General features: G+C 37.3%; 2 protein-coding genes across 2 annotated transcripts; one reads left to right on the plus strand and one right to left on the minus strand.

The window, feature by feature from the left end:
- Positions 1 to 8949: 8949 nt before the first annotated feature.
- Positions 8950 to 15880, minus strand: LOC136245000 (uncharacterized). Its single transcript, XM_066036530.1, has 11 exons — positions 15739 to 15880; positions 15279 to 15416; positions 13349 to 13591; positions 13108 to 13283; positions 12868 to 13012; positions 12505 to 12653; positions 12357 to 12429; positions 11702 to 11767; positions 11462 to 11650; positions 11248 to 11408; positions 8950 to 9367 (listed from the first exon to the last, which is right to left on the minus strand). Exons 2-11 carry the CDS (start codon positions 15393 to 15395, stop codon positions 9034 to 9036), a joined length of 1653 nt encoding a protein of 550 aa, XP_065892602.1. The 5' UTR covers positions 15396 to 15416; positions 15739 to 15880; the 3' UTR covers positions 8950 to 9033.
- On the plus strand, positions 15843 to 20300 carry LOC136245003 (rho guanine nucleotide exchange factor 39-like). The gene is made up of 12 exons (XM_066036533.1): positions 15843 to 16025; positions 16127 to 16215; positions 17393 to 17608; positions 17722 to 17840; positions 17890 to 17960; positions 18014 to 18183; positions 18273 to 18367; positions 18412 to 18511; positions 18555 to 18643; positions 19309 to 19450; positions 19841 to 20121; positions 20168 to 20300. Exons 1-12 carry the CDS (start codon positions 15947 to 15949, stop codon positions 20217 to 20219), a joined length of 1503 nt encoding a protein of 500 aa, XP_065892605.1. The 5' UTR covers positions 15843 to 15946; the 3' UTR covers positions 20220 to 20300.
- The last annotated feature ends 1 nt before the right edge of the window (position 20301 follows it).

Consider the following 20301-nt stretch of genomic DNA (forward strand, 5'->3'; position numbering starts at 1 on the left):
TTGGTATAGATTATCTTGTCGGGATCACTTAGATGTTGAAGTGATGCCTATTTTTCATTCTAGACTAGTTGTGCTATCACATCATGAGATTACATTGGATGGCTATATCAAGACACACGATAGTGTGTCGTGCGGCCCAAGAAGCCGGCGCGCCACACCGTGAGTATATTAACAGGAAGAAAGAAAACGCAATTTTCACACCTATGTAGCTCTGTGATTCCTTATCCGATTGGAACCATATTTGCTAGAGACGTGACGTCCAGTTAGGGGAGTCTACATACCAAATTTGAAGAAAATCGCTCCAGCCATTTCCGAGATACGAGCGAACAAAATTTCGTTTTAATTTCTTCGTTTTTTTCTTCTTCATTTCGCACACTTCGCAAAATTCGCCATAAAACACGAATGCGTGCTCGGATTGGGATGAAATTTGGCACACTTAAAGGGCTCATTAAGGCGGATCTCCGTACCAACTTTGGTAGGAATCCGATGAACATTCACGGAGTTATGACCGATTATTTGCGTAAAATGAGGTCGAAGGTCTGTCACGCCTATAGGGTGAACCCCTTGGAGGAATCAGTTGAAAATTGATATGTAGATGGAGCAACCATCGTAGGAGTGCCTTTTTGTGGTTTGAAAGGAATCGGGATAAAGACCATGGAGATATGACACAAAACCCAACCTGTGTCAAATTTACGCGATCGATTTTTATGAATAAAAAAATTATTAGTTTTCGTGTCTACTAGGCAAACCGTTTAGAGCAACGAGCTGAAAATCAGTATGTAGCTGGAATAATCATCATAGAAAGTTCTTGCAGTAGTACAGAAGAATCGGATTACAAATCACTGAGTTATGATTCGAAAGACAACTACGTGCAGCATGGGCGGCGGAAAGGGGGGGGGCTAGGGACTAAAGCCCCCCCTCAGAATGATATCACACCGAAATAATCTTTCTTGGAGTGGAGCTGAAAACCGTGATAAAGATCGAGATACTCTAATAGAGCAGTCACTCTAATAAAGTAGTCAGTGTGTAGCGAGCTATGTAAGGATTTTTATGTAGTTTATCAGCTAGAAATGGTAGCTGGTGAGGTGGAAAGCTCTTATCAGTTGGTTGTGACCTTTTTTTTTTTCTCACCTTACCAAACTATAGAAATAAGTCTGGGTCAGCCCAGCCCCCCCTCATATCAACTACTTCCTCCGCCGCTGACGTGCAGCAAATGCGAGATCGAGATACTCTAATAGAACAGTCACCCTAATAAAGCATTCAGCTGCATGTATAATTTACTCAGTTATATTACATTGCAAGTTATTCTGTAGGGAATTCAGCTACAAACTAGTCACCCTGTAGTCAGATCAGCTAGAAGAAGGTACCTAATAGAGAGTTCAGCTACAAAGAAGCCATCATGTAGAGAGTTCAGCTCAAATAAATCACCCTGTAGAGAATTCAGCTACAAACAAATTGCCCTGTAGAGAGATCAGCTAGAAGAAGTTACCTTGTAGAGAGTTCAGTTACAAAGAAACAATCATGCAGAGTTTAGCTGCAAACAAATCACCCAGTAGAAAGTTCCGCTATGAACAGATCACACTGTAGAGAGTTCAGTTAGAAACAAGTCATCCTGTAGATAGATCAGCTAGAAGAAGTCACGTTGTAGAGAGTTCAGCTACAAAGAAACCACCATGTAAGAGAGTTCAGCTGCAAACAAATCACCTGTAGAGAGTTCAGCTAGGAACAAGTCACCCTGTACAGAGATCAGCTAGAAGCAAATCATCCTGTAGAGAGTTTAGCTAGAAGAAGTTACATTGTAGAGAGTTCAGTTACAAAGAAACTACCATGTAGAGAGTTCAGCTGCAAACAAATCGCCCTGTAGCTACAAACAAATCACCCTGTAGAAAGATCAGCTAGAAGAAGTTACCTTGTAGAGAGTTCAGCTACAAACAAATCATCCTGTAGTAGGCATTCCAGTATCCAAGATTTTTTAATAAAAAAATTCTCCGTATATTCCCCAATAGAACCCTAACAACTCGCGTTTAACTTGGGATTGCTCCGTAGTCCGAGCTCCAATGAGGATGAACTTCGCTATGGGGTTTGTCCACACGATAATCATCATGAAAATCTTAGTTTTGTCGTGCGCGTTACATATAAGTAAGTTTTGTGTTGTTTTGTAATCTTTTCAAGCCTTGTAATGTATGTAGAATACTTTAAAACTTTAAAAAACGTAGTGTCGGGTGGAAGGTAGTCACTGGTGCTTACTTTAAAGTGCGTAGTTACTTCGCTCCGGTTAGCGATTTTCAGCTCCAGAGCAATTTTCTGATGGCTGTGTCATCAGCTCAAAAATGCAAACCACTTCAAAGTCAGCAAACCGGCAATGCCATAATTGAAACCACAACTCCACCTTAGGTATTGTTGCATCATTGTGGCACCTCCACTTTAGTTGTTTACCTTTATAAGTTAACTTGATCTTTTTACCAACTTGAGATAGCCACTTACCTATGGATATACACCATTGTATTGAGAAGTGTGCAGTAGGTGAAACATATTTGCTCACCACAAAGAATACAAAGATCACTGAGATCCGATAACATCTGAAGTTACTCTCATCACATGTAAAAACTTGCAGCTAGAAGCAACTGCAGTTTCAAGACAGTCCAGATTGCTAGATGGCTTCCTGATTCAATTGTGCTATTTTTCCCTTTTAAATGTATGGGGAGCCCTGGAGAAAAAAATGTACCTTTTTTCAGTTTTAAAGCACTGTGCGTGCCTAAGTAGTTAATTCTAACCCAACAAACTATATATTTCTGAGATCAGTAATCAATACTCTATCTATTGAGCATGTAAAAAGTCCATTTTCCCAAAATTTAAAAATCGGGCTGGAATGCCTACCTGTAGAGAGTTCAGCTAGAAACAAGTCACCCTGTAGAGAGATCAGCTAGAAACAAGCCACCCGTAGAGAGTTCAGCTAGAAGAAGTTACATTGTAGCAGTTTAGCTGCAAACAAATCGCCCTGTAGAGAATTCAGCTACAAACAAATCACCCTGTAGAAAGATCAGCTAGAAGAAGTCACCTTGTAGAGAGTTCAGCTACAAACAAATCACCCTGTAGAGAGTTCAGCTACAAACAAGTCATCCGGTAGAGAGATCAGCTAGAAGGATCACGTTGCAGAGAGGTTAGCTACAAAGAAATCACCCTGCTTCATCTTTTCTTCTTCCTGTAGTAAAGAAAAAATGACAGGTTAAAAAGCCCTAAGGCCAGCCATAGGCCGGTTTTATGGCCGGCTTTGGGGTATACAAACACAAAAAGAAGTGAAATCTAATCCAAAACAGCCAAGCTGTGAAAAAAGAGTGCGGCCCTGAGAAAGGCTATGGTGAAAAAAGATGTGAAATCCAAGGTGGCGGCCAAGAAATGGCTGTGATGGTAGGTTAATGGTAAAAATTTTAATAACAACAATTCAGGTGAATTTGGTACCGCTTGGTCTTGGCACAAAATTCACCTGAATTGCCATTATTAAAATTTTTACCATTAACCTACCATCACAGCCATTTCTTGGCCACCACCTTGGATTTCACATCTTTTTTCACTATAGCCTTTCTCAGGGCCGCACTCTTTTTTCACAGCTTGGCTGTTTTGGATTAGATACTCTATATCATTTCAGAGTTACTGAATATCATTCATATATGGACCATACTGTACATGGATGAATATTCAAGCTGACTTAATATTCTTGAGCATAAAGTGTTGCTTCAAGATTTTTTTTACAAGAATTCAAGCATGAAAATGTAGCTTTACTTTAAGTACAGTAGTACACGCAACATGCAGTAAAGATACAATTAATAGTAATTCCAGGAGCTGAAGCAGTGCATATGAGCTCCTAGTAATGCTTATTATCAACTCTTATTGCAACTTCTGTATGTCAGTTTGATGGTTTTTGGTGATGGAAAAGTGTTCACATTACTAAATGCCAAGTAAAAATTTTAATTTTATGATTTTTATAAAATGTGTGAAAATAATGAGAAAGAAAAACTAGGCCCCATTAACCCCTTAGAAGAAAAATGAAACTTTGGCCCCATATATCTTGGGAATGGCTGGAGTACTTTCATTCATGTAGCCTTCCCTCCTTGGCAGGAAAAAATAGTGTAGCTAACTGCATGTACACCTCTTGCACTTATTTTATGGTGTAACTAACTCATGATCAATACCACATGAAATGTTGAGTCTAGTGAAGTAAGTATATTATAGCAATAGTGTGGGAGCTTTAATTTTTAGTGTATTGCTGTTTGTGGTTCCCATGTGCAAAAATATAATATTATGTATAGCAGAGATTTTATTATTATGTATAGCAATTATTAACTCATTGCTCAGATCAGCACCACAATGGTAGGAACAAACAACACATCAAAGACTCACACCTATATACACACTTCTCATAAAAGTGTTGGTGAAGCCAAAGGAATGAGGAAATGGTAAAAAATGTTTTAAATTGGCTTCTCTGTATAGTATTATGGGATATTTATTGTTTTGTGAACAATATCTACTTTATGTCCCAATCTTTTTAGTATAGCCATCCTTTTTCGTGGACAAATATTATACTGTTGTTGCCAGTACAGTATAACAGACAACAACTGGATGACTAGGGACAAAAAGTTGTTGCCTTTATTAATCACCTAAATATCATATACTAAGAGTTTCCCAATTGTGTGTGTTAACCATGTACAGCATGACAGTCACAGGTTGAGTTTCCACTCAATGGTACAGCAACCTACAGTTTGCTCATTAAATGTTATTACAGCAAACTGCACGTGTTAATGGTATCCACACATAATATGTCATTGATGCTCTGTATACGGCAACAACTCATACCATTCACATTATTACTAGATCAGTATTACTGAATGTTATATGTATAGCTTAAACACTACACTGTCTATTATGTCATATTTGATTGTGTGTGGCTTTATTTGTGGTTCTTCACAAACATGCCTGTACCTGCCACTTTTGAGTCAACTTATTAGTCTGGTGGCACTGTGTGACAAGTAGGATACTATGTAAACATTTGCTGATTGGGACTTAACGGGGAGGTATTGTATACATGAAAAGTCCATGCAGTGAATGTGAAGTAACATGACTTCCAAGGAAATGATGTTTTACTGCTTACCATGAAAGATGAGGTGTTCACCTGAGATGTCTTCAGAGCCACAATCATAATGGTGTACCAAGTAAGATATTTAGCACACTCAAGGACCACAACGTGTTTTGTACGTAGCTACGCCAACAATAATCATGCACTTAATCATATTTACATTTATACCAGGTAGTCAGAGAGACGGTACACAGCCCATAACACCACCACAATCATCAATAACTTATCAAATAACACTCAAGTGCCTCCAGCCACAAGAATGCAACCACAACCCTGTGTGGATAGCATACTAGCTACATCTTGTAAAATATATATATTTCCACATGTTCATACACCATATTTGCTTATTTGCTTCAAGATGATTACCTCAGCTACAGCCCACAATTAATAAAAGTAATTTTATAAGTATATATTTAATAATTTTCTTGACGCTGGATAGTACAATCCGTTGGGATGAGCTAACAGATAAGAATTTAGTATCATTATCATCCATGATCAGTATCCTGAAATCTACACTGATCAGTATCCTGAACTTACTGTGGCAACAGTACCATATTGTACATATAATGGTATGCTTGCTATCTGCAGTCACTTAATTAGTATGATGTAATACATACTTCTGTGAACTTCATACTTTTGAATTTACAGTACAGACATCGACATACCTGTCAATGAAATAGCTAGCTGGTGACTAAATTGTCAATACTTATTGCACTATATAATAATTATGGTCAACGCAGCATGAAATGTTGAGCCCAGTGAACCCAATTTTAATGCTATTGTTGTGATATTTTAATGGAAGTTGTCAAAGGTGTGAAGCTTGCATTCCTAAGTGTTGTTGTATGCAGTGCAACATTTATAATGTTTTGATACACAACTGTACATACTGATGATGTTATGATTCCCATGTACAATAATGCCAATTATGTAAACTTGTTAAAAACTCATTAACAGGTCAGCACTAATGTCGCCACAATGGCAGGAACAAACAACGCTTGCATGAATAAGTGTTACATCTTGCTGTAAACATTGGCTTATCATTATCACTAGTATGCATATGATAATATGGGATGTTCATTGTTTCATAAACAACGTCTACTGCAAGTCCTAATAGTAGTGCTATAACAGAGTCCTCAAAAATATTATAATACTCTTGGATGGAATTACACAAGTTCTGAAATATATAGTAACACTGCTTGACCATGTATGTTATTGAATAGCAAATTGCACATGTCTGTTCTTGACACTGATATCACTAATCATCTGGTTGGCTAAAATGCTGTTTCTCCCAGAAAAACAAGTTTTCTTTCTTTCTTTAGCTGTTTTGCTCAACATGTATATAAATAAGTAGTGTTTACAATATGTAGTGCTGTTGCCACAGTTGACCAGAAATTGTTCGGAGCAAAAAAGATTGTTATTGATGTACATAACTTGAGAGTTTCCCAATTGTGTGCTAAATCAAATGTTTACACTCCTTTGACTATCCAATTGCATAACTTAATTGAATAATTAGCCACACAACAAAAATTAATGACAGTTGAACTAACACTTATTAGTAATTCAAACTCAAGGGTGCAGTAATCAGTTTAGTAAAGACAACATCAATAGTAGTAGACCAATTCACCATTACAGTTTACTTGTACTCATTAAAGGTTATTACAACCTTACAGGTTATTGGTATATACATGGTAACCACGTGTAATATTGGATGAATATATGTTATGCATAAGTTATTGCTCAGGCTGATTTGTACATACACGCTGCATCAACTCCAATTATATAGTCCTTGTTTGCATGGTGTTGGCCATTCCTCCACTTAAGTTGAATGCTCTTTTTCTACCTTTATTTGCTTTTGTGGTGTATATACTGCCGTCTTTAGTTTCATCTCCTTAATTTAAAATCATCTTACTTTGTTAGCAACTCTCCATAAAACATGTTTGTACTTGTCACATTTGAGTCAACATAATTACGTCGGTGGCTGTGTGGGATGGGTGGGTTACAATGTAAACATTTGCTCATTGGGGAATTAACGGGGGGTGCTGCTCGGTGGCCACTAAAGCATAATATATGCAAGCATCATGTATAATCCAAAATACTCCCAAATGAACATCTAACAATTTTAATGGTGTCAGTATATGCTGTATGTATGTGCAGTCCAGTGTTTAACATAACTACCATTGAAAGGAAGTGATGTTTACTGTTCACCATGTAGCTAAGACATCGCTTGTATCTGTGAGCCTTTATAACCACAATGTTCAGCTATGCACATTGCTGAACACAACATTTTTTTAATACAGCTACACCAACAATAACCATGCACTGCCAAGTTTATTTCTTTGTCCCATTCACATTAACACCATGTATTCAGAGAGATGGGACACAACCCAAATGTAATATGATACCACAGCAATCAGATAATAATTAAATAACACTTAAGTGCCTCCAACGCAAGAATGCAACCACATCCTATACAGTATGGAGCTGTCTCACAGGCCTGACTCTCTTCTCATTCTGTGTAGAGCCTAATCGCTTTTGTATAGTGTAAATGTTTGCATGGAAAGGTCTAGAGAATCTGGAGGACACACTGTGAACTCCACTAACTAAATTTTGCAGAGCTTACTTGATGTAATGGCAATATTAATTTTGTGTCATAACATTGGTAGATATATAAGCGGAGTGATACTGAAAGTGATTAGGGTCCGTACAGAAAAGGGTGTAGCCTTCAAAACTATATTATATATGGAGAAACCAAATAATAGGCTACATTGTCATGCATATATGTATACATGGTACATGCATGTTACTTCAATATGACTTGTTGAAGCTTTAATGTATAGTGGAATAATATGTACGGATAGAGGTGTCGTGATCACTATTATGTATTTCTGGTGGGGGGTTAGGTGTACAGTTCTGCTATGATGATTCTCCTGTACAGATCTTAAAACTGGCCAAGTACAGGTTGAAGTAAATTGTGGCAGTTTAATGCATATTAAAAATGGCAACTTCTAGGTCCCAGAGGAATGTATGGTGCTTTTCCAACTGGTACCTAAATTGTTTGAATCATTATCAACTGCATAACAACACAGTATCTAGCTAGTAATCAAAATGATCTTTCTATTTTATATATTACAGATACCTAGTGGGTTTATTTATAAGCTGATTCAAAGTATTTGGCTACATGTGACTTCAAAACTACATTATGTACAGCATATACAAAATATACTAATAGCTATATTTATAGCATCATGAATGTATGCCATCCTAGCTCTACCTTGAAATGCTCTTAACTATGCCAGCTGTGTTAGGGAGCTTAGACTGGAGTTTGTTATTTCCATTGTCCACCCGGGTCACTGATAAGCCACAATTTACTATAACTGAGTGCAATATGCTAAGAGTTGGTGCAGGAAAATTCTCCTGCAAGACTATTACAATGAGTCACCATGTGAATCTTACCTTTTATGTGTGTGTGACAAAGACAATTGGCATTTGCTACCCCTTCAACAGGCTAAAAAAGTATACTGGAACAATGTGAGTGAAGTTTCTTGGTTGAACCTGGAACCTTACAGCACACAAATACATCACACATACTGCAACACACATGCACACACTCATGTTACAGTCACTTAATTATATGCATTACAGTTTGTATTCAGATAGCAGTGCAAAATATGGACTGGTGCACTGAAAGTCTAGTTTGTAAGCACAATTAAGGCTTACAGCCAGACAGGTGGCAAGCTAGCTGGTTATAACTGATTGCATATATTACATTCAATTTGAGAGGCACTCTACAATTATTGCTAGTAGTAGCAGCAACAGTCTTTTAGAGTACTGTTATTAATAATGAAATATATACATTTAATTATCATATACACAAGTCAGCATGTGATAAATATTTAAGTAACTCAGATACGTAACAGCGTAGGAACACGTTTAGGAGTCCATCGAGCAGGTAACCTTTTCAGGCACCATCCTCCATGAGTGTCACTTCTGTGTAGATGGACTGGTACACTACTACCGAGACAATCAGAAAATGGTTCTTTTGTTTTCTCTTTTCTCTTATTTGTTTGAATTCCTGGAAATTTAGACCATCCTGAAGTGCCCTTGGCACTGGCAGGTTTGCTGGCTAAAGGACAACCATATTTCTCATCTATTACATCACAATAAATAGCAGAGCGATACTGCAGCCATTGGATTCTTTCTACATATGTTCTCTGTAGTGTTGTGATGGAAGGATATCTGTGGATCAATGTGAACTAGTCATGTAGTTATACGAAAAGTATTCTTTGATCAAGTAAACCATTAAAAGCATTTCACATGTTATCATAACCACTTATAATACTGATATCCTATGGCAAGTTGAGAAGATCCAGTAGATAAATAACAGCTCCCCATTTAAGCATTATATATTTATAACCTTTACAAATATACAGTATGACCACCTTACATAGTTAACTGATTTCACTGTAGCTAAAACTCAAGCTACTCAACTATAGGGCCAGTAAAAAGGCTAGTAAAAGTCTGTGTACCAGGTAGTTAGGAACATTAATAGAGTAAAGTATCAATTATCGGACAATATGATGTTCGGACAGCTGCCACTCACTTCCTGGAAATCCTGCAGCTTAGGTTATTGTACCAAAAGGTAGGCTACAGTAAGCAATAATTATCCTCCAACAATTAGCTTTGTGTGATTAAGAGCTTAAGAGTTACAGCCAATAGTATGCTTAGTCCGATAAAATCTATGCTCTGACAAAACTATCAGTTTTCGGACTTTGATTTTTACTACCAGTAAACAATGTCCAATTTATTTCAAATTTGTATGCAATATACCTGTACTCATTAGCTATTAATGGCCAAAAAATGGTTTCATTATCTTTAGCATAGAGGGAGTACGAGCCTCCCAATTTTTAGTGGTATAGTCGGACACCCTCCGCTTTAATTTAGCCATGCCCACCGACAGAGTTTATATGCTTTTTGCAACAAATGCACCAGTGCTAAACCACAGAAGAAGGTAAATAAATATCTCTCAAGAGTAGAGGTGTGCAGTATTTTTGGCTCCTAAATGAAGGAGATGCACACAAGGTGGAAAAATGAAGTTATGCAAAACGACCTCCTGACCACCTACATATGCTAGTCTTGGTGTCCTATCACAAATACTGTCATGGAAATTGAAAGGCTTTTCTTTCTCTACCTTATATGGGTGAAACAAAAAGGATGAAATGTTGCTTTGTGCATCCATAGAAGGTAGAAAATGGAACATCTTTTCATTTCTAGGTGGTATTTGCGATTGAGGCACCAAGACTAACAAATGTGGTTGGTCAGAAAGTTGTTTCTTGTAATTTCATTTTTCCACCTTGTGTGCATCTCCTTCATTTAGGAGCCAAAAATACTGCATTCCAATAGAAATATCCTGAATATCAACTTTAAAATACACCTCTACTCTTGAAAGATATTTATTTATCTTATTCTGTGGTTTAGCACTGGTGTATTTGTTGCAAAAAGCATGAACTCTGTTGGTGGGCATGGCTAAATTAAAGCGGAGGGCGTCCGACAATACCGCTAAAAATTGTGAGGCTCATACTCCCTCTATGCTAACCATTCTTTGGCCATTAATAGCTAATGAGTACAGGTATATTGCATACAAATTTGAAATAAATTGGCAATTGTTTACTGGTAGTAAAAATCAAAGTTCGACAACTGATAGTTTTGTCCAAGCATAGATTTTATCGGACTAAGCATACTATTGGCTGTAACTCTTAAGCTTTTAATCACGCAAAGCTGATTATTGGAGGATAATTATTGCTTGGTGTAGCCCACCTTTTGGTACAATAACCTAAGCTGTAGGATTTCCAGGAAGTGAATGGCAGCTGTCCGAACATCATATTGTCCGGTAATCGATACTTTACTCTACTATCCCAGTGCAGGTGGTGACCTGATCCTATAGCAGTATTGCTTCCCCATATTTCCAGTGTTCAAATATGGTTAAGTTGGGGAAAAAATTGTGGCTTACCATTCAGCTACAATTTGTACTGGATCTGTGTTGTAAAGGATTATCCCACAAATCTTATAATATTACGCTATAGTATCTTGTGTGTATGTATGTATACCATGTGAATTACCGTTTAGCCTCTATTGACTTTTGCATCATAGCTTTCCAACATGATTGAGTAGCTAGTGAACGTATGTGTAGTTTGGGTATTCTCATCACTTCAGCTCCTTTGCTAACTATCCTCAACCCATACTCAACATGATTTCTGTCATCAAATAAACACTGAGGATGCTGAAATATCAATATGCAATAAAAATAGTTGTTACATAGATTGCAGATCTTACCACTAAGGAATAAGGTGTTACGAAGTCAATACTGACCAAACCTGATTGTGGTCTGATCTTGGACCAGCTTCCATTTATTAAAGTTGGATTAGGGTGCTTCAATTTAGGTAAATATTGTAGTTCTGAGTGGTGCTTTGCACTGTGGCTTATCCTTAGATTTACAACTTCATACACCATCTCTACTCTGCCCTATTAGTGATAGAATTTGATCCATGGCTGACTTCATCAGTGTTTACGTACCTTGGTCACCAGATATAAAAATTGAGATTTGATCGAGTTATCATGAATACAATGTCCAAGGTTATGCTACAAAATATAATGGTGGATGGTAACATCATACACACATACCAATTACAAAATTCTGTACATCATGTATGAAATCCAAAGGATATAGGTAATAGCACAGGTAGTACCACAAAATTTACGGCAGCCAATCAAAGATATTAAAACGTAGAAAGGAAGTAATACTGTTGCATTACAGGTGTATTATACACTGGCTGGGTACAGCAACGTCACAAATTGATGGTTGCAATGGGCAAGTAAAAAGAAGATTGAGTGACACCAATAGTATTATGTGGCAAGCATAGCATATGCAATCAGAAATTAGCACTCTTTGTTACTGTGATCACAGACCCTATCGTCAGTTCTGAAGATCACAACAGATATTATCCATGTTTGCAAGTAGCAAAAGGTAGACTAAAACAGTTAGGCAGGCTAGGTAATCACACACACATATATAGTACAAAATTAATTATGTAGTTTGTGTACAGTGTAATTTTAAATCGCTGTAGGCATAACGTACACAAACAACAACAACAAAAAAACACAATTGCTGCATGTCAATTACCATATGTTTACAATGCTAGTGATTTGCTAGTATGATTAGTCAACGTACAGATTGGATCCTTGACATGATGCACAAATTAATTAAATTATCAGTCAGCCAGCTTGAGAACATCTCAGATCTTCTACAGGACAACAACAATGAATGACAATAAATCTGCTGTGCCAATGTAAAGTGTTTGTGATGGCAAATTTCTTACCTGATTGCTGACAGTTTAGTATTCATATCATCTTGAAGTTTGTCTGGGAACAATTGCTTAGTCACTTCTTTATCAACATAAAGTACATCAACGTTGCTCTCACACACAACTGTCGCTGATCTTGGGATATCATATAAGAGACTTAGTTCCTAGGTGAAAACATTGAACATTCAATACTATCATGCATGTAGATTATATTGAATGGTCTGTTATGCATGTAAATGTAACCTCCCAATTGCAACTTATTGTCCAATAGATGCTGTAAAAGCTGTTTTATCTAGTCAATAGCTACTATTGCACAGCACTCCCTATTTTAAAATGCATTGCTAATATGCACACGTACATCATCAGTTTACAACATACTCCAAAAATAGTTCCTGGTTTCATAGTTGCATTGGCAACATCATCCACGATATACTCTATCGTCACTGATGCACTTCCATTGTATACAAAATATACAAATTCTCCTTTGTGTCCAGCTCGTATAATGACACGCCCCTTCTCATACCTGTGGAAGATGCAACCACACTGCATAACACAATACATGCTCTTTAATATTTAAGTTTTTAAAATGTATACACATCTTGTATACATGTCCCTTACCAAGTATGTCTGCATTTCCTACAGAATGTATCACGTTGAGTGCCATTAAACTTGCTCAAAAAATTTCCTCCAGGTTTTTTCTCTAAGTGTAATCTCATTTTGTGGATGTCACTGTCAGTTCTTTTATGGGGTGGTGTTTCAGTGAGTTTTACAAACCATGTTGGCAAATTTGATGTCTAATAACCAAAAGATGCAGAACATCACATTATGTCATGTACATATACACATTGTTATACCACACCTTGTTTCTTTTTACAAGGAACATTTGTTTTAAGCATGAGTCACTTAGCAACGTTCTCCCACCACCATTATAACCTTCATTATCCTCATCATCTCCAAGAGGATAGTAGTGATATGACATGTTTCGTAAGCTAGGATCAAATGTGGCGGTGTCTTCGTCATCATTGTTCTTGGGTATGTAAGACTTCAAGCTGAGTTGCAAACGTACAATGGTACGCAAAAGGCAAACTTTCTTGTAGAAGAACTATAATCATTGTGAAAAAAAACATACACACTGGTATATAGCCATATTAAGGAATAAGTCACATGCACCATCTTCGATAATAATATTTTATGGCAACAACAGGATTTGTGAGAGGAGTATATTTTGGTTGCTTGGTATGTTGTTTGCAATCACAAATGTGGTGGAGAAAATATGATGTGGTTATAAGTTTTTAACAAGTTTTAATTGCTCTAGACTATTATGGGATATATAACAGTCGTAGTTACGTAATTGTACATAATGAAAGCACATGCAAAAACTAGCTACATGTCTTTCTGTAATTGTGGCAACTTTTGCATGTGCAAAGGTTTTGATAGTTATGTTTAGTTTTACCCTTTGTGAGAATCATTTTACTGGCCAGCTATAGCTACTGTATAAACACATGCTCATCAGGTATAACACATTTCTGAGTCAGCCATGTAAACATTCCAAGGAGAAACAACACAATTTCATATAATCAGTGTGCAACGGAGGAAGAGGGATAGAGGGGTTGGTGTCACAATAATTGCATGATGTAGCAAAGCATCAAGTTGTGAAGTCATACACTACATACTTTTGGTGGACAGTTAATGATAGTTCACTACAGTTTATACTGTGTCTCATCCCATCCCAGTGATATGGATATCAAGATATCACAGTGATGTAATAGCATATAATTTAAGCTATTATTGTTTCCGTTGCTTATTGAAGGGTATTGTAACTTTACAAGTTATACTAATAGTGCAGCTATATAATGCTTTGCTAAATGATAATTAAATCACCAACCCTTTTGACTTACTAACTAGAGTTAGACCAACGGTCAATAATAGATTGTTTTGAAGTTGACCCTCGGTAAGAGCGTAATTTGAAGATAACAAGTGTAAAAAAATCTAGCTATTATAAGGCCATATAGGTGTCATAGATCAAACAAGTGCCATCCAACCGAAAATATAACCACAATTTGTTTTTCAGTTTGTAGCTATATACATGCTCCATGGCCAATGTCAATGTTTTAAATATCTAAGCTGTGATTATAACATGTGCAATGCCAGGATGTTTACTAACTATTTAGTCATTGGGATAGCTCAACTGTAACACTATCTGACAGTTACCATAATTAAGTGGTATTTAAGTGCTTCCTGCCACAACAATTTGACCATAAAAGTAAATTAAACTTTTAACAATGTATTGTTTGGTTTAGCTATAATATATTAGCTGCTTGATTCTTGGCCATGCATGCAATCTAACTTTTATATATATATATATATATATATATGCATTATTGCATGTTATACTCCATATAAACATCTACTGTGTATCTACAAAAGCCTCGTGGCTAGCTGGTAGTATAACCACAGTCATGTCGGCATGAACACAGAACAAATTATGATTTACATTATAGCATGCTGGCAAATCCTTAAATTATTACTGTAGTAGTCTCGCAGGGTGTAAGGCCTAAAGGACAGTCGAACATGCATGCATCATACGTATATAGCAGCTAGGCTACACACACATGCATATATACAATTCAGTGGAATTTAATTAATTTGTAATTAAATACATGCACGACAATATGGTTAGCCAGCTAGTTAAGTAGTTGAACATGATGCAAGCTGTTATTTAGCTACATAACTATCACATATGCACATGCATGCTACAAAAGCTAGTATATTCAATGACAGCTACATACCTTAACATGCTCTCCATTGTGTTTTGCCAGTAATGTACTGGAACCCTCGTTGGAATGACCTACACCAGAATCCGAATCTAAATCCACCTTCACCTCGCCTGCAGTCTTATCGTCCATGCTGCTACTGCAATCTACTATCTGTTGGTGAAACGATCACGTAGTAAACTATGAGCTATAGCCATTTAAAAACTTCAACTAACCGACTGGCTGCATGGTAGCTAGGCTAGACTACCCGGCATGCTGGCAAAAAATGAAAAAAAAATTCCGCATACAGCGGCAAATTGCTATCCTATCATCTAGAGGTTTGACAAACTAGTTAGTTAGCTAGATACCACATACACTAATGAATGGCCTAATAAGCTGTTTTGCTGCAGCTACAGTGAGCTACGTCAACTAGCCGCCTAGCTGGTGACAGCCGGACTGAGAGAAGGAACATAGCCGACTACCATGCAAGTCTCACCTTTTTTCAGAGCTCCTTGACAATACAAGCTTATTTCTCTCATAAATATACGGTACAAATTCAGCTAATAATTAAGTACTTCCGATTCTTAAGTGAAGAACAGAGAAAAACTGTCGATTGTGGTTATCGGTTTTGTGGAACAGTTTCCATGGTAACATCGCCTTAACACCTTCAGAAAAGACCTCGCAAAACATGACCATCAAGTGCTATGGACAAAGTGACAATTGTAAATTCTACTCCTAAAAAGGCTAAGTATGACGATAAGCTGAAGGCACTTCCTATTTCAGGTAGCGGTATTGGAGGGCGGGGTGCCGGTGTCTTGCGAACCAGTGATATTCCACTGTTACCGTAGTTTGAAAAAATAAATGTATTTATTATTTTTCTACAGAGAATGCAACCAGCAAGCGACAGCTGATAGTAAAAGAAATATTTGAAACTGAATTCAACTACATTTCGCAGCTAAGCACCATCAATGATGTAAGTTTTGCTTTAAATTCCGTCGTATATACGTAGCTATTCAGTTCTCGTTTTGAGCGGCGCATGTTTGTGCTCCTCAGCCATCTGATATACTAAAGGGATGTGGCATGTGAGCCTTTACTGCTTTATTATGAAACTGTTAACTGATCGCTCAACATGACTATTTGGCATTGCTTGAACATAGTCCACTTGGGGTGCTTAGAGATAATAAGTCACTCTCTAGGGTTCCTATGGATACAAATACATGAAAATAGTAAGAAGAAAATATCCTGACCGCCTGGCAGACTCCTGTAAGCGTTCGAGCGTTATCGGATGGCTGCAGGTTCGAGGCTGCCCAGGTCCAGTCATGGATTTTTTCTTCTTTCTCCTACTTTTCAAACATATACATAGTGCAGTTAATATAAACATCTTAGGCCTTTATAAGGGCCTTCTGGTATACAGGCTCTGCCTTTACCAAGTACTTTTTTATTAGCACTTTACAGTGACCAGCATTGAAGGTCTGACAGCAACATGTGCTGCAGCCTTAGGATTACCTAACCTAATTTCAAGGACTTAGACCTAGTGACTTGACTTACTGACTGATAAGGTGTAACAGAAAAGGGGCCAAAGTAAGGAAAAAAATTCCTCCAATCATAATCAAAAAAATCCCCTTAATCATAATCATAATAAGGCAGAAGGACAAAAATCAAGAACTTAACTTTTGAGGCACTTATCAACATTAAAAGTTGACAAATTTAACTGATTCAAAGTCATAATAAATTCATCAACTTTTCCTTCCATCGAACTTTCCTGTTGCACAGCAGCAACGCACTTCTTGATGTGGCATGATGTTCTTGTATTGCTACATGGCATGTGGAGAAGTTCTCTTGATATTACCCTATTATTCGCATTAAAACCAGATTCTGCAGTACCATGCCTGTCCATTCCATCTTTATGCCCAACATAACATGTATACTGTGTCCTGAATATAATAAATAAGTAGCTGGTGTAATAGTTTAAATTAATGTGGTGTCATGCACAAGATGGAGTTGCAAGGTAACACCACATGGATATTAGCAAGCATATATTATTGCATGTAGCTATAACTAGACCGTACAACTTTACAGTAGTATGCACATGTGGCAGTAGAGTAGAATGAGTACTAGTATAATTGCTATGTATATGGTTGATCTTGCAGTTGTTTCTAAAGCCAATCCGTGTCAGTTGCATCCTTCCTGCTGAAGTTGTGCAGACAATCTTCTCAAACATTGAAGGGATCCTCTCTGTGAATCAAGAGCTGTTTTCATTGATGAGAGAAAAGAGCCTTGGAGAAGCGTTCAGTCATTTGGGACCATTCTTGAAGCTTTATTCAACATATACTAGCAACTATTCTGCTGCTGTAGAAACCCTTGAGGTAAAGTTTGAATGTGTAATGATTAGAAACTGAAGTACTAATAAGTTTAAAAGGATAATGCCTTTTTGAATATTATCACTGGTACAAATTGTAGAGAATTGCTTTATTTGTAGGAATGGGAGAGAAGAAATGGAAACTTCGCCAAGTTCAAGACAGCACAAGAGGCTAAGCCAGAATGTAATGGACTAAATCTCACCTCACTCTTAATCATACCAGTACAGAGAATACCAAGGTGTGTCTGCTAAGGGTGTACTGGACATTATGCATCACTAAATGGACAGGTATAAATTACTGCTCAATGACTTGTTGAAATACACTAAAAGGACACACATGGAGTACGATCGATTGGAAAGTATGTTTGTGCCAATTAATGAGAGTCAGTGATCATAATGATTTGCCAATTAGCTGCCGCCTCTCATATTGAAAATGTTGCCATGCACATCAACGAGAGTATACGCAAACAGGACAACTTCAAGAAGATGCTATCTATTCAGAATAGTCTGACAGGACTAACCGCAGTACCAAGTATCATATCACCAGCAAGATCATTCATCAAAGGAGGAAAGATGATGAAGGTAAGCATACGTTATCACCATAGTATACTACTTGTACTAGTTACTGAACATGGTGTGTGTAACAATTTTGTGTCATTCAATTCTCATAGGTATGTCGTCGAAAGGCTAAGGAAAGGATTGTATTTCTGTTTTCTGACATGCTACTTTATGCTAAACAAAATATACTTGATAGAAATGAAACAGGGTGAGTTTGAAATTTTTCCGTTTGTGTTTTATTGCATATTGTAGTAATACGTATGAATGTCGGTGTGCAGTACCACTACTGAACTCCAGTGTAGAACTGATTTGTGGTGACACACGAGTACCCCAGGTATCAACACTACTCAGGGTAAGTTGAACAATCTTGCAGTTGTCACATACTTGTTGTGTAGATATCTAATGTAGATATGGTGCTTTCATTCTTCCTACTAAATCAAGATGAGCTAGTGTCATGGCTTGGAGCATTGAGAGTCACAATAGAGTAAGTTAGTGTATGACAAAAGCATATGTGACCTTGTGAGTGTGCTTGTGACTTGATCACTGAGGGTAAACAGGTACACACTAGTGACATGTAAATACTAATGTGTGGGTAGATATTCTCTAGTATATTGTGCTGCACATAAACACCACAAAATACCGTAAATTATAACCATGAAACTAAATACTGTAATAATACACTTGCATACAAAGGAACTCTAACTAGTGCTGAGCGATAGTAAAAATTTTACTATCACGATAGTTACTCATTAAATATCGCGATAGTGAATACTATCCCGATAGTTTATGAAACACTTTGCTCTTAACAAAGTCTCAGTTGTATAGTTATGATTTGTAGTCATATAGAAAGTTATTTTGTATTCACAGGACATTTGTTAATTAACTGCGTGGGCGGCCGATGGAATATGGACTTTTGGTAAAGCTTTTACAGGCCACTCCTTTGTAAGAAAGCTAGTAATACCAACTGTAAAACAGTATAGAAGGGTTGTTAATACCATTTTAATGCAGATCTGAGCTTATCATAACTATCACGATAGTGATATCCCTACTATCGCGATAACAATAGTGATTTACTATCGCGATATATCGCACTATCGATACTATTGCTCAGCCCTAACTCTAACTAGAAGTTATATATTATCTCACTAGGGAGCTACATAGAAATGTTGGGTCATTTAAGAGGCCATTATCTGGCTATAGTGGAGATGAAGTTGATGGCAATGCCTCATTACCTTTGATCTCAACCAATGCTGACACAGGCAGGATCTGCCTACCACAGAACAAATTTCCTGTAAGTACATGACCTACATGTAGAGCATACATACTGGTAATGACAAGGGCATAGCAGATAGTGAAACTGATAACAACATGGCTACAGCATGGATCTAAAATCCTTCGACTGCTCTTAGAAACTCCCTAGCTACTTGGTGGGAGTGGTTGGATATACCGTAATGGCGTAGCCAGCTTTTCATGAGTACCAAGGTTACCAGGCTTTCAGCTGTCATTATTATACTGACAGATTGAGCTAGGGCTATTAGACTGTGTTCTAGCTAGGGTGGCTACAATACTGATTGGATAATAGAGCTCTTTGTCATGCTAGATCTTCCATTGAGTCTTGATTAAACATTTGCAGACAAAAGTGCATAATTATTTCAATCACTTAACCTTTCATCTCTTTCAGGAGACACCATACCCTCTGACAGCCACAGTGATATCATCAAACTCCAGTCAAGACTTGAGGCATCCAGCAGCTACGGAAGCTAAAAGAAAAGACGTGTTTGATTACAGTGAAGAAACCATAGTTAAACTGACCAAACGGGTTCACCCAAAAACGTTAACATTTGATGATCAGGTTGAGGTCCATCAAGATGGTGGTAGTTCTCCAGAGGGCAATGATGATAAGGAAACCAATAGTGACGAGCACTCATCACTGCTAGATCAACCAGCTGGAGTTGCCAATAAGTAAGATCAGATCAACTACCAAATATTTCACTGTATATTTCACTAGATCTGCCAGTGTGAGGTCAACACACCACTCTCAATGTTGTGTTGTTATGTAACCACAAGTATTACATCACAGTGCATATGATTTGATTTGATTTTTTTTATTTTTACAATTTACTGACAAGTATAAACCGACAG

This window comes from Dysidea avara, chromosome 14, assembly GCF_963678975.1.
Source record: "Dysidea avara chromosome 14, odDysAvar1.4, whole genome shotgun sequence".
Lineage (NCBI taxonomy): Eukaryota > Metazoa > Porifera > Demospongiae > Dictyoceratida > Dysideidae > Dysidea > Dysidea avara.